Raw genomic sequence first — 15,155 nt, 5'->3', positions numbered from 1 at the left:
CTACACCCCAAACTCCTCATCCCCAGCCCAGAGCCCGCACCCCCATCTGGAGCCCCTCCTGCACCCTGAAATCCTCATTTCTGGCCCCACCTCAGAGCCTGCACCCCAACCAGAGCCCTCACCCCCTCCCGCACTCCAACCCCAATTTTGTGAGCATTCATGGCCTTCCATACAATTTCTATTCCCAGATGTGGCTCTCGGGCCAAAAAGTTTGCCCACCCCTGTACTAGAGCTTGCTTAAACAAATATCTGTTAAAAGAACATATTTTCCCTGCTGTCCAGTTCCACCCATGGCAAGTATGGCCTGCTGTGTATGGGGGCGGGGATTTTCTGTTACATGAATCTATTACATTTTGGTCCCTGTTCTAAGGGTACAACTGTACTGCAATGGCACTGACTATTGGCACTATTTTTCACAGGCAGTGTGGTTTTAGCTGGTCTCACTTCTGAGGATCACAAAGACACAGAAAAGACAGATGATCCAGGCACTCCAAAGCTGCCCAGATCTGCATGCCACTAGCCTGTTGACTGCCATGGTGCCTGTTGAAGTCATCACAGAGTGGCATGGTGTCCTACTGTGGAGGAAGAAATAAGACGTGCATCCCTAGAAACTTTGGGAGAGGATCACAGAGTATCTCCATGAAAGTTCATCAAGATTTCTCAGGAGGGTAAAAGGGACATCTCTATCCACATAAACATTGACTCTGCATGGCCCTCTCCCCACCTAACCCAACGGAGGAAATGAAAAGCAAATGCTGACTTTACCTCTGTTTGTACATCTAGTTCTTTGCATATGAGTGAAGGAATGATAAGTTAATACCTTCTGTCTTGTTAACTTTGGGGATTGGCCAGGAGCCATTTTCAAATGTAAACATTGTAAGGAAAAATGCATGTGCACACTTACCCAAACTCCCTTCCCCTTCATCCATGGGCTCATCTGCACTTGCGTGGCACGACTGGCTAGATTCCTGCTGGGTTTCCTGGCTCATAGCATGGTTGGAGTCCCCTGCTGTGTCTTCCTCCTCCTCCTCACTGTTCATGGCAGGAGTCTCTGTCTTGGGTTCTTTTGAGGTATCCACAGTGGTCTGTGGGTGCTGGTGGTGTCACAGCCAAATATGGCAGTAGTTGTAGAAGAGGCAGGTCCATGGGGCACAACCAGAGCTATTGTTGCCCTTCCTGACCTAGTTGTATCCTGAACTTTCATGTGGCACTGCTGCTCATCCCTGTCATGCCCCTTTGCCTGCATCTCCCATGCAATCTGCTTGTAGATGTCCACATTTCTATGGCTAGTCTGTGGCTGTGCCTGCACAGCCTCCTCCTTCCACAGACCCAGGAGAGCCAATATCTCCTGTCTACTCCAGCCAGGAGCACATCTACTATCTGTGTGGAGCTAGCATTGTTGGTTGGGCAGTTGCATACAACAAAGGTAAGCTGCAACTGGGAAAAGGCATTTCAAAAATACATGGGCTTTTAAGGGGTGGGTGTGTGGCTTCTGGTCTCTGTGACTCATGGACAATGAAGTTTAAAATTGTGACCAGAGTGGTCACTGCCATGGGGAATGAGGGATTGTGGGACAGCTGCTGGAGGACTGTTGTGGTCCACACAGGTCATGCAGTGTCTACACTTGCACTAAGATGACCTAAGTGTGTTGACCATGGCGCTACACCATTCAAGGAGGTGGTTTTACTGTGTTGCCATAACAGGATGCTTATGTTGACCAGAGGCAAATTTGAGTGTAGACACATGCATAAATGGTTAGCGCAAAGTGACTTATACCAACCTAACTTTGTTGTGTAGACCAGGTCTTAGTCAACTTAAGGGCCAGGTTGTGGATTTGGTTCACAAGGGCACTAATGTGAGCACATAGTGTAACTAGGAAACCAGGCCATAATATGTATGTGGATTTCTGTGATTGTTGTGTCTACAAAATGTAATTGAAAGGACACAATGCCTTATTTTCTGTTTCTTTCACAGAGACAGAGAGCAAATCTCACCAGAAAAAGAAGTTATATTTTACCTGTAGCTGGGGAAATTATTCATTACAAATTTAGCCTTTTTTTTCCCTATTTTGCAAAATATTCAGAAATCTATTATTTATCTAATGCATTCGTCGGTCAGAAGTATATGCCAAATAAGTTAGATAATTACCAGCCTTTTGGGTTAGTTTTAACTATTTGCTATTAACTCATTTGTGGCATGTGATTGGCCACTTAACTCACACAGGATTGTTCTGGTCCCCTATTAAATAACAGACAGGATTTAAACAAGAAATAAAAAATAATGCATTTCCGTATTAATTTTGGGTTGAATATTAACTTATGCTATAACGTGTGAAACTTTTGAAATTTGCAAATCTTTCACGAAGACTTAGTTGTCTCAGTGATCACAAAATATGAATAATAGATCATGGAATACAATGAACCAGATTTGGCCCTTGTATATAATATATACATCCAAAAGTTAAAAGAACATTATTAAGGTTGCAAAGTGAAGCACTCAAAAGTTAGGAAATGCCAGAATTAAGGCTGCTTGTGCAAGCTTAATTCAGTCTCTTATATGTATACATCATGTAATTAAAGGACAAGAGTATAATCACACTCTTCCCTCCTCCCCCGAACCCTGCTTCAATCAATGCACAGAATTTACCTACTCTGGGGGGTGACTTAGGGTTCTGTAGTGAAAGAGGCTGTGGTCTATCTGACTCTTGCCTCTTTTGTTGCACAAATTGGAAGGTGTGATCGAGAATGAAGCAGGTGACTGCAGGAAGAGACCGGAAGGTCTTACAGTTAAGGCAGCTGAAGCAGCCCCGGAGAACTAGATTCTGTTCCTGCCTCTACCACAGCATTCCCGTGTGATGCTGGACAAGTCACTTAAACCAATTTTTTCCACAAGTGGCTACCAGTGTGTGCCGTTCATTTTCTCAGTGCCCAACTTGAGGCACTTTCCAGATTCATTCATGAGTCTGAGTCAGGGATTTTGTAGAACAAATAGTATATGATGATGTAAGTAAAGACTGAATCATGATTAGATCACTCATGGTCCTGGAAAATTTGAAAATAGGAATACTCCATCTCCAAAAAAACAGAGCAGGTACCTGTGTATGAAATGCTATACACATTGCTTACGACATTCTCATCTGTACAAAAAGGTCTGAGGGATGACTTGTTGGCCAGGATCATCAGAAACTGAGGCCTTAAATTAGCTTTCTAAGTCTCTATATAGTTATGAATAAAAGGCCTGATTTTTCAAAAGCACCCGGCAGCTTCCATTGCTTTTGAAAATCTTGGTCTTTATTATTTACAGCTTATTCTTAAGCATACGTGCTGTACAGTACGTTGCCTTTCATTTCTAATACTGCCAGCTAGGAAATACATGGACTTAATTATAGACATTGGACTCTCCACTTAAAATAAAGCTGGGATCCGCAGGAGGGGGAAAAAAATATTTACCATTGGAACAGATGACACATCATTTAACAGCTCAGAATTATTTAATGAAAAGACTCCAAGAGCATGGAACAACTTCAGCAAAAACAAAATGGATTTCTTCTCTTCCCCCTCCCCCTCCCCCCATCTCACTGATGAAGCTGGGAAACCAGGGCTGCTGTAAATGTTGATGTAGCTTGATGTTGGACTTGTTTGGTTTTGTTGATGTTTTTGCTGGATACTTGTAACTTTTATAATATAATAAATGCAACAGAACCCCTATTTTAATACTGTGTTTGGGTTGCAAATTTAGAAGCAAAAAAAGTGAACAAATTAAAGGGGTGGGTCTCATGATAACATTAGCTGACCCACACAACACAACGTCTGATTACTAGCTAACAGCCAAGGTGCAATACCTTTACGCACAGTGTGTAGCACCTTACTGCTGATCCGCATAGTGTTTGTAGACCCACAGGAGTTCCTCCTTCTGAGAACTCAGCCAACAGTCCCAACTCCCCCCAATGTTTAAATGAAAACATTTTATGACTAAAAATTTTAACTGCCTAGGGTATTTGGATGCCCAGGGAATTGTGTCCAAATCCTTTAGGCAGCTGTGAAAATCCCAGCCTACATGTTTTATATCATAGTGCAGGGACAGTTATAGGGATACAGTGAGGTTAAAATTCATAGGGTGAAATCTTGGCTCCACTGAAGTCAAATGGGGATTTTGACATTGATTTTAGCAGAGTCCATATTTCACCCCATATTTTTAAATGTGCAAGTATAATTTTCTATGTTTCTAAGGGTATGTCTACACTACGAAATTAGTTCGAATGTTTAGAAGCCGGTTTTATTGAAATCGGTTGTATACAGCTGATTGTGTGTGTCCACACATAAAATGCTCTAGGTGCTCTAGTCGGCGGACCGCATCCACAGTACAAGGCTAGCGTCGACTTCCGGAGCATTGCACTATGGGTAGCTATCCGACAGCTATCCCACAGTTCCCGCAGTCTCCGCCGCCCCTTGGAATTCTGGGTTGAGATCCCAATGCCCGGATGATGCAAAACAGTGTCGCGGGCGGTTCTGGGTACATGTCGTCAGGCCCCTCCCTCCCCCGTCACAGCAACGGCAGACAATAGATTTGCGCCTTTTTACCTGGGTTACCTGGGTTACCTGTGCAGACAACATGGAGCCCGCTCAGCTCAGCTGAGCTCACCGTCACCATATGTCCTCTGGGTGCCGGCAGACGTGGGACTGCATTGCTACACAGCAGCAGCTGCTAAACTGCCTTTTGGCGGTAGACGGTGTAGCATGAGTAATAGCCGTGGGGCTGGCAGCCGTAGGGCTGCATTGCACCAGCCCCTTGCCAGGAGATGGTATATTATGACTGGTATCCATCATCGTCATACTGGAGTGGCTGTCAATCATGGCCACCTGGGCAGACATGCTACTGTTTCGATGATGATGGCTACCAGTCGTAATATACTATTTTCTGGCAATTGCCCAGTATTGTCTGCTAAGCACCCAGAAGAGGCCGAGGGCGATGCTGGGTGCTGGCGGACGTGGGGCTGGCAGACGTGGGGCTGCATTGCTACACAGCAGCAGCCCCTTGCCTTTTGGCAGACGATGGTATATTATGACTGGTAACCGTCGTCATCGTACTGGAGAGGCTATCACTCATGCTGCACCGTCGGCTGCCAGCTTAAGATGTAAAAAATAGATTTGTTCTGTATTCATTTGCTTCCCCTTCCTCCGTGAAATCAACAGCCTGCTAAGCCCAGGGTTTTCAGTTTAATCTTTGGGGGGACCATTCTATGTGACAGTTGTTTGTGTTTCTCCCTGATGCACAGCCACCTGTCTTGATTTTAATTCCCTGTTCCTGTACCTGTACGCCATGTCGTCACTCGGCCCTCCCTCCCCTCCCGCCCTCCCTCCTTCTCCTGGTCCATCAGATACTACTTTTTGCGCCTTTTTTCTGACCAGCCAGGCGCCATAGCTAGCACTGGGATCATGGAGCCCGCTCAGATCACCGCGGCAATTATGAGCACTATGAACACCACGCGCATTGTCCTGGAGTATATTGCAGAGCCAGGACATGCCAAGGCGAAACCCGGACCAGCCGAGGAGGCGATTGCAGCGCGGCGACGAGAGTGATGAGGAAATTGACATGGACATAGACCTCTCACAAGGCACAGGCCCCAGCAATGTGGAAATCATGGTGTCACTGGGGCAGGTTCATGCCGTGGAACGCCGATTCTGGGCCCGGGAAACAAGCACAGACTGGTGGGACCGCATCGTGCTGCAGGTATGGGACGATTCCCAGTGGCTGCGAAACTTTCGCATGCATAAGGGCACTTTCATGGAACTTTGTGACTTGCTTTCCCCTGCCCTGAAACGCCAGGATACCAAGATGAGAGCAGCCCTCACAGTTGAGAAGCGAGTGGCGATAGCCCTGTGGAAGCTTGCAACGCCAGACAGCTACCGGTCAGTCGGGAATCAATTTGGAGTGGGCAAATCTACGGTGGGGGCTGCTGTGATCCAATTTGCCAGGGCAATGAAAGACCTGGTGATAGCAAGGGTAGTGACTCTGGGCAACGTGCAGTCAATAGTGGATGGTTTTGCTGAAATGGGATTCCCAAACTGTGGCGGGGCCATAGACGGAACCCATATCCCTATCTTGTCACCGGAGCACCAAGCCACCGACTACGTAAACCGCAAGGGGTACTTTTCAATGCTTGCTGCAAGCCCTGGTGGATCACAAGGGACGTTTCACCAACATCAACGTGGGATGGCCGGGAAAGGTACATGATGCTCGCGTCTTCAGGAACTCTGCTCTGTTTCGAAAGCTGGAGGAAGGGACTTTCTTCCCAGACCAGAAAGTGACCATTGGGGATGTTGAAATGCCTATCGTGATCCTTGGGGACCCAGCCTACCCCCTTAATGCCATGGCTCATGAAGCCGTACACAGGCAGCCTGGACAGGAGTCAGGAGCTGTTCAACTACAGGCTGAGCAAGTGCCGAATGGTGGTGGAATGTGCATTTGGACGTTTAAAAGCGCGCTGGCGCAGCTTACTGACTCGCTCAGACCTCAGCGAAAAGAATATCCCCATTGTTATTGCTGCTTGCTGTGCGCTCCACAATATCTGTGAGAGTAAGGGGGAGACCTTTATGGCGGGGTGGGAGGTTGAGGCAACTCGCCTGGCCGCTGATTACGCGCAGCCAGACACCAGGGCGGTTAGAGGAGCACAGCAGGGCGCGGTGCGCATCAGAGAAGCTTTGAAAACGAGTTTTGTGACTGGCCAGGCTACTGTGTGAAACTTCTGTTTGTTTCTCCTTGATGAACCCTCCAAACCCCCCCCCCTGACCCAGTTCACTCTACTTCCCTGTAAACCAACCACCCCACCCCACCCTCCCCCTCCCGCTTACAGAGGCAATAAAGTCATTGTTTTCTCACATTCATGCATTCTTTATTAGTTCCTCACAGAAGTAGGGGGATAATTGCCAAGGTAGCCTGGGATGGGTGGGGGAGGAGGGATGGAAAAGGACACACTGCATTTTAAAACTTTAACTCTTATTGAAGGCCAGCCTTCTGATGCTTGGGCGATCATCTGGGGTGGAGTGACTGGGTGGCCGGAGGCCCCCCCACCGTGTTCTTGGGCGTCTTGGTGAGGAGGCTATGGAACTTGGGGAGGAGGGCTGTTGGTTACACAGGGGCTGTAGCGGCGGTCTCTGCTCCTGCTGCCTTTCCTGCAACTCAACCATACGCTCGAGCATATCAGTTTGATGCTCCAGCAGACGGAGCATTGACTCTTGCTGTCTGTCTGCAAGCTGACGCCACCTATCGTCTTCAGCCCGCCACTTGCTCTGTTCATCCCGCGATTCAGCCCGCCACCTCTCCTCTCGTTCATATTGGGCTTTTCTCACCTCCGACATTGACTGCCTCCATGCATTCTGCTGTGCTCTATCAGCGTGGGAGGACATCTGCAGCTCCGTGAACATATCGTCCCTCGTCCTACATTTTCTCTTTCTAATGTTCACGAGCCTCTGCGAAGGAGAAACATTTGCAGCTGGTGGAGGAGAAGGGAGAGGTGGTTAAAAAAGACACATTTTAGAGAACAATGGGTACACTCTTTCATTACAAGGTCGCATATTTCGGCTTGCAGGCAGCCATGGTAGGCCACAGTGTTTTGGCTTTTGTAACCTTCCTAACATGCGGGAAAGGTTGCAAACAGCAGCGCATTTCCCATATCAAGGATGAATTGGGTTGTCCATTTAAAATGGGGTTTCAATGTAAAAGGAGGGGCTGCGGTTTCCCGGTTAACATGCGGCACAAACACAAGTAAACCACCCCCCCCACACACACACACACGATTCTCTGGGATGATCACTTCACCCCTCCCCCCACCGCGTGGTTAACAGCGGGGAACATTTCTGGTCAGAAGAGCAGGAACGGGCGCCTCTGAATGTCCCCTTAATAAAATCACCCCATTTCAACCAGGAGAGCTTTCTGGAGATGTCCCTGGAGGATTTCCGCTCTATCCCCATACACATTAACAGACTTTTCCAGTAGATGTACTGGCCGTGATTGCCAGGGCAAATTAATCATTAAACACGCTTGCTTTTTTTTGTGTAATGTTTACAAATATTTACAAAGTTACACTCACCAGAGGTCTCCTGTGTGCCCTGAGGGTCTTGGGTGAGTTCGGGGGTTACTGGTTCCAGGTCCAGGGTCACAAACATATCCTGGCTGTTGGGGAAACCGGTTTCTCCGCTTCCTTGCTGCTGTGAGCTACCTACAGTACCTCCATCCTCATCTTCCTCATTCCCCGAACCGTCTTCCCTGTGTGTTTCTCCAGTGAGAGAGTCATAGCACACGGTTGGGGTAGTGGTGGCTGCACCCCCTAGGATCGCATGCAGCTCCGCGTAGTAGCGGCAAGTTTGCGGCTCTGCCCCGGACCTTCCGTTTGCTTCTCTGGCTTTGTGGTAAGCTTGCCGTAGCTCCTTAATTTTCACGCGGCACTGCTGTGTGTCCCTGTTATGGCCTCGGTCCTTCATGGCCTTGGAGATCTTTTCTAATACTTTTCCATTTCTTTTACTGCTACGGAGTTCAGCTATCACTGCTTCATCTCCCCATATGGCGAGCAGATCTCGTACCTCCCGTTCGGTCCATGCTGGAGCTCTTTTGCGATCCTGGGACTCCATCACGGTTACCTGTGCTGATGAGCTCTGCGTGGTCACCTGTGCTCTCCACGCTGGGCAAACAGGAAATGAAATTCAAACATTCGCGGGTCTTTTCCTGTCTACCTGGTCAGTGCATCTGAGTTGAGAGTGCTGTCCAGAGCGGTCACAATGAAGCACTGTGGGATAGCTCCCGGAGGCCAATAACGTCGAATTCCGTCCACACTACCCCAATTCCGACCCGCAAAGGCCGGTTTTATCGCTAATCCCCTCGTCGGAGGTGGTGTAAAGAAACCGGTTTAAAGGACCCTTTAAGTCGAAAGAAAGGGCTTCGTTGTGTGGACGTGTCCAGGCTGAATTCGGTTTAATGCTGCTAAAGTCGACCTAAACCTGTAGTGTAGACCAGGCCTAAGAATAGTTTAGTTCAGTTTAACTCCATGTCCCAGCTTCTTCCACCACTTACCTTTACATAACACAACAGGTTTTTATGCACACTGCAGCTTTTATTTCACTAGATGTTTACTTTAGAAGAGTTTACCGACACCTTCTAAAACTGCATACAAGATGGAAGCTTTGCTGTTTTTCTGCCTGTCTTCATCTTTCTCTGCACAACTCGTACTACAAAAGGCTCCCAAACAAAACTGGTCAGAGATAACTAAGCATTTGAACCCATTTCTTTCATTTTGAACTACCAAAGAACGATCTCTCCTCCAACAGATGATTTAAAGACAAGCTTTTTTTTGGCCCCTAAGGGAGTAGTTGCGGTGGAGATTCCCGAGGCTTGTGGGGGGGCTGGTCTGCAGACCTGCTGGAAAATGGTATATCTAAATGGGATGAGATCATTTTGGTATGTGTATTGGAAACAGATGTTCTAATTTGGGGTGCTTATTTATTTATTTTCTCACCCATAGAAAAAATGTCTGATTTATTGACCTGACCTAATCCTCTATTCTATGTATTAGTGGGATTCCTATGAGATGAGAGGATTTATAATAAATAGTAATATTTTGTATTTATATAGCATTTTTCAGATCAGAGCCTCAGCTGGTGTAAAATCAGCATAGCTCCATTGAAGGCAATAGAGCTATGTCAATTTATAGCAACTGAACATTTGGCCCTTTATCTGAGGCGCTCAAACCCCCTTATGAACGTGAATGAATTAAGCCTCAGAACACTCCTGTGAGGTAGATATTGTTGACAGACTGGCAAATTTAGGCACAGGGGGACATGACATGCCCAAGCTTGCACAGTAAATCAGTGGCAGAGCTGTGACCAGGACCAAGGAGTCCTAACTTCCACCCCTGTTCTCCAAATCACTAAGTAAAGCTGTCTCTTTTTAATAAAGTAAAATGTGCATAGTGCTTTTCATGTGCCTGGTAGAATGACAGTGATTAAAATCTGACAAAGCAGGGCTCCTCCTCGGTTCAAGCAATAATGGTCTTCCACCAGCTGATACAAATTCTTCAATGAGAATGTTAAAAGGCATTGGAGTACAACTTTCTGTGGGATCTCTTTGGTCCATATGCTTACCAATCAGTTAATGTCAATGATTGACTTGTTTGTTCTCTCTGAGAGTCATAAATCTTTCCAAGACTGGTGGTGGGGACACCTGGACAGTTCCCAAGGCACTGTTAGTCCTATTGAGCTGTATTTTGCACTAAGTTGTACTCTTGTTATTTCTTGTCTGTCTTATTTTCCTGTGTACTTATCATTTGTTTTGTATTTAATCTTAAAAAAATAGCAAAAGTAATGTGTAAGGCATATACTACTAATCTCTTGTTATGTGTCTTATTTGTAGTGTCTTGATTTACTAGATTACAATAAAGGGGAAAAATGCTTTTAAAATGGCTGAATTGGTGAAGTTCCCCCTGGATTAAATTGGCAGTACTGAATGTCACTTCTGGCTTGTGGAAACTCAGACAAGAATTGGTCATTTGAAACTGCCCTACCAGTGAGGAAGATGTGGGCTGCAGCTGGCTTCTTAGATCCCGCAGATTAGGAATATTGCTGAGAGAGCCCCAGTAATTCTGAGAAAGGTGTATGCTGATAGTTTAATAAGGACCAATGTGGGTGGCAGGCACTTTGTAGATTTAATGCTCTAGATGTGGAGGCTCTCAATCCAATCCTATGAAAAGATGCTTCAGGCAAATAGAGTGAGATACAGCTATAAGAAGCAGCAGGCTAGTTTTAAGAAGTTTTCTGATGCCAGTGATGGCAAATAAAATAGATGCTTGATTGTTTTAATATTTTGGCTAGGAGAGAGCATAGTATTTCCAGCAAAGGCTATGGTAAGGTTCTTTGAAAGAAGAGCAGGTGTGTTAACTGGTAGTTAAAGCATGGGACTGGAGTCAAGAGATCTGTTTTGTTTCCTATTCTGCCTCTCACTTGCTGTGACCTTGGGGAAGTCACTTGACCTACCTGGTTATTTCTACATAGGCAAAACAAAAACCTACAGCAGAGTCTCAGAGCCCAGGTCTACAGATTCAGCCTCATGCTACGGTGCTAAAAATAGCCTTGTAGACATTCAGGTTCCCTTTCTGAAGCCTGGGGAAGGGGTGGTTTCAGAGCCCAAAACCAAATGTCTACATGGCTATTTTTAAAAACTATTTATTTAGGAAGCTTCAACAAACTTACAAATTGTTGCAATGTAAATAGTCAAAACAGAATAATCATTATAACCGTTGTTGTTTAAAAAGCTATTATACAGGAACATAGTTATCATATTTTTCTATTTAACAGGGTGTTACCATATTAGAGTGAGCATCATTACAAAATGCCATTTCTAGAGATTTCATTAAGTTGAGTGAAATCTCAATATAGACAACAGATCAGGCATGTCTATCAATATGTTAATAGTCAAAAAATTGGACAGATATGCTGGGGGGTTTTTCCAGCTGAATGTACTTTGAATATTGAATAAAGGTAACCAAATATCTAGCTATCTATCTCTCCTCTGTCTATTTTGCTGGGTACATACCGTAATTGGTGTGTGAATTTTTCCATAACCACAACCTCCCATATTTTTTTTTAACCATTCTTCTATGGTTGAACTATTTTTCTTTTTCTAATGAGAAAAAAATGAGACTTTTTCCAATAGTCGAGCAACAACATTTCCTCTTGTGGGACCACTTTTGCTAGGAAGCCCAGGAGGATTACCAAGGGATCATTTGGTAATAAATATCCAATAATTTGTGTTATTTGGTTATGGATTGTATCCCGGTGCTCTCTAAAGACTAGATATGATTACCATATATGCATAAAATCTCTTTTCACCACAATTTCTTCAACATTTTTTGACCTCGCTGGTGTGAGGTCCCACTGAAATGGTATTTTCAAGAATTTTTCTTTATTGTGCTATAGACTGAAATTGCTGATCCTCTTTTCCAGATCACCTCTGGGGTGATATATCTATCAACATATTTTTACCAGTGTGTCATATATGGACACTTTGATAGGCAAGCTGTCTGCAAAGACTGATATAAATTAGTGGGAGCTGGGAGGGGCGTTGGTTCCTAATTGACCAGATGTCATCGCGTTCTATTAAAGTTAGCCTGTTTGATTCAGAAAGCTTTCTAGAAAGTTGAGAAACATAATGCTTGACTTGGAAGTACTGGTACAAGAGGGTCAGTTAAATTAAAGGTTTTGATCTCTAAACAAGTTAGAGAAGTTTCTTTACTGAAGAGCTGGCCACGTGTATAAATGCCATGGCTCTCCCAATCTTTGAAGCTCTCTGGTTCACGAATTGGGTTAAGATCTGGATTATTTGCAATAGATCTCACTGCTGAGAGGAAAATATCTCATCACTGCTTCTATCCCATATCCACAGAGTAGCCTTTGCTAAAGGATGTTTGTGAATTTCTGGTGGGTGTGTGTTTTTTTTTGTTTTTTTGTTTTTTTTATTAATCCATGGTAGTTTAGCAATATATATATACTGCTGCAATTTTCTTGTTCCATAAAGACCCAGTATTTGGCTGGATTAGAGCACCCCCATGCCAATGCTGCTTTGAGCTGGCTGGCTTAATAGTACCCCAGCACATTTGGAGCTGCTAGTCCACCCTGCCTAGTGGTTCTGTACAAAGTATCTGCAATCACTCTGGGTCTTTTCTTATACCACTTAAATTCTAAAAACCTCTTCTGTATTCCTGCTAGGGTTTTATCTAGGATAATCACAGCAACATTTTGAAACAAGGAAGATACTGGCACAATGTTCATTTTGACTATGGCTATTCTTTCTTCTCATTTGCTGAGGTAATGGTTTGACATTTAAATCATAGAGTTCTAGGTTTTGTGAGATGTGAATGCTCAGGTATTTTATAGAATTTGTTGCCCATTTGCACCCAAGTGTCTTCTGAAGAACTGTCTTTTCAGTTTCTGGCAAATTTATAGCTAACACTTCAGATTTGGCATAATTTACTTTAAATCTAGATGCTTTCCAAAAGTCCTGGGTTTCTACAGCAAGTATTTTTAGGGAAATATTTGGTTTAGATACAAATATTACATTATCTGCATATAAATGTAATTTTCTGATGTGTTCCTAGAGATTTTTTTTTTTTTTTTTATATTCCTGTGATGGATTCATTGTTCCATAGCCTCTGCACAAAAGGCATTATGGCCAGCTCAAAAAACAGAGGAGATTGGACATGCCTACCTAGTCCCTCTGGGTAATTCAAATAGGGGAGATTTAACCCCATTAAGTCATACAGCTGGCCTTAGGCTGGTGTATAGAGCAATTGTCCATTTAAGGAACTGGGGGCCAAAGGCCACATGCCACAGGACTTGAAACAAAGTTCCACTCTATCAAAGGCTTTCTCTGCATCCAGTGATAACAAAAGAAATTTAGCACTTTTTGATCTGGCATTCTGGATGATTTCAAGTACTCTCTGAATATTTTCTGACATGTCTATCCTTAATTAATCCAGTTTGAAATGAATTTATATAAACTGAGAGCATAGACCGCAAACAGCTAGCTAGTATTTTTGCTAAAATCTTTGTCATGATTCAACAATGATATGGGTCTATTGGAGCCCCATAAGGTTAGGTCTTTTTCATCTTAAGGAAGAACAACCACAGTAGCTTCTTTCATAAGTTGTGGAAGTTCCTCCCCTAACAGAATAGCATTGAAGGTACATCTCAAGGGACTCACTAATTCCTCCTTAAATACCTTATAAAATGTAGCTGGAAAGCCATCAGGTCCTGGAGTTTTATCACTTTTCATACTTGCTGTTGCCTGTAAGATTTCTTCTTCTGTTATTTCTTTATCTACAGGTTATCAGTTTTGCTTATCTTTGACAAGAGTGGTACTTTGATATTTTTTGAATAATTTCAGTGCTTGGAGTATCTGAGGTATAAAGGTTTTTATAACAAGCAGCCAAAGTAGCACATATTTCATTAGGGTGTGTGACTATCTTTTCCTGTATCGGAGGGGTAGCCGTGTTAGTCTGGATCTGTAAAAAGCAACAAAGAGTCCTGTGGCACCTTATAGACTAACAGATGTATTGGAGCATAAGCTTTCGTGGGTTAATACCCACTTTGTCAGATGCATGTATTCACCCACGAAAGCTTATGCTCCAATACATCTGTTAGTCTATAAGGTGCCACAGGACTCTGTTGCTTTTTATCTTTTCTGATTGTTCTTAACTGGTGGAACAATGTGTTGCTCTTGAATCCCTTTAAGCTTTCGTGTCAATAGCTATCACTTCTATTTCCTTTTTCATAAAACATCTGCTTTGTATATTTAAGGGTTTGTTCAGTGGCATCTGTCACCAATATATTCAATTTTCCTGTAATATTAGTTGCTATGTTTTTCTGAACTGTGTTTTTATGTATGTCTTGTAACCTTTTATCTCCTGTTCTACTTAAGCTCTGGAAGTATTGAAGAATGTCTTCGTTAATTACTGCAATGTGATTTTTTTTTTTTTTTTTTTTTTTTTCCCCTTGGAGAAGCAACAATGTGATTTTTTTTGGGACCCATCCTAGCTATTAAATATTACTTCCACTGGGAACATGATCTGATCATGCCAATTTCTGGAGATCTTGTTTGATTCACTAAGGACTTGGAAATTAACATTATATCTATTCTAGTAGATAACTGATGAGGATGTGAATAAAATGTGTAATCTGTTTCTGTGTGTGCAATTCCCTCCAGCAATCCGAGAGGTTGAATTGTTAGCACAGAGAAGTCAATGCTGCATCTGCTTTCCTATCCACCTTGTCTTTATCAGCTTGGTCCCAGTACGGAATCAGTATACAACTGAAGTCCCCTCCAACTATAATTTTCCCTTCTCCAAAGTGTTTCAGTGTTTTAAAGAAGTCCTTATTTATTTTTAATTTTTTTTGTCTTGCTTTTATGGGCACATACTCTGAGCCCACAGTTATTAATAACCCAGCAATTGTGCCCTTCAACAATATAAACCATCCCTTCTCATCCTTAAGTTGGTCTTTAATTTGAAAAGATGTGTTTAGCAACTATTATGCCACCCCTCTTTTTTCTTTAGCTGAAGCAAAAAACTGTCTGCTGAAACTAGTTACCTTTCATGCTCGTAATTTGCCGCC

General features: G+C 43.8%; 1 protein-coding gene and 2 long non-coding RNA genes across 5 annotated transcripts in view; 2 read left to right on the top strand and 1 right to left on the bottom strand.

Moving 5' to 3' along the window:
- The window catches only part of LOC101952186 (uncharacterized), a 48,947-nt gene extending 44,705 nt beyond the window's left edge, over positions 1-4,242 (top strand). For 2 of the 3 annotated variants that reach the window (XR_010602253.1, XR_010602252.1), the window contains one exon: positions 420-4,239. This is a non-coding gene — a long non-coding RNA (uncharacterized LOC101952186). Of the gene's footprint in view, positions 1-419 lie in introns of all 3 variants that reach the window. The other variant, XR_010602254.1, reaches the window with a different exon arrangement.
- A 2,638-nt stretch (positions 4,243-6,880) lies between these two features.
- Positions 6,881-8,952, bottom strand: LOC135984304 (uncharacterized). Its single transcript, XM_065599222.1, has 2 exons — positions 8,090-8,952; positions 6,881-7,492 (listed from the first exon to the last, which is right to left on the bottom strand). The coding sequence occupies exons 1-2, from the start codon at positions 8,625-8,627 to the stop codon at positions 6,990-6,992; spliced, it is 1,041 nt and encodes a 346-aa protein (XP_065455294.1). The 5' UTR covers positions 8,628-8,952; the 3' UTR covers positions 6,881-6,989.
- A 496-nt stretch (positions 8,953-9,448) lies between these two features.
- LOC135984305 (uncharacterized) overlaps positions 9,449-15,155 on the top strand; it is a 76,538-nt gene continuing 70,831 nt past the window's right edge. The window contains exon 1 of the long non-coding RNA XR_010602255.1: positions 9,449-12,851. This is a non-coding gene — a long non-coding RNA (uncharacterized LOC135984305). The remainder of the gene's footprint in view (positions 12,852-15,155) is intronic.

The sequence above is a fragment of the Chrysemys picta genome, chromosome 6 (assembly GCF_011386835.1).
Source record: "Chrysemys picta bellii isolate R12L10 chromosome 6, ASM1138683v2, whole genome shotgun sequence".
NCBI lineage: Eukaryota > Metazoa > Chordata > Testudines > Emydidae > Chrysemys > Chrysemys picta.
Note: the sequence above shows the minus strand (reverse complement) of the source record. Positions and strands in the feature narration are given on the sequence as shown.

Excerpts from the sequence above, each read along its gene's own strand:
- LOC135984304 (XM_065599222.1), bottom strand. The coding sequence starts at position 8,627 with ATGGAGTCCCAGGATCGCAAAAGAGCTCCAGCATGGACCGAACGGGAG. Across the intron at positions 7,493-8,089 it reads GGGCACACAGGAGACCTCTG|CTGCAAATGTTTCTCCTTCG; the intron begins GTGAGTGTAACT and ends CTCCTCCACCAG.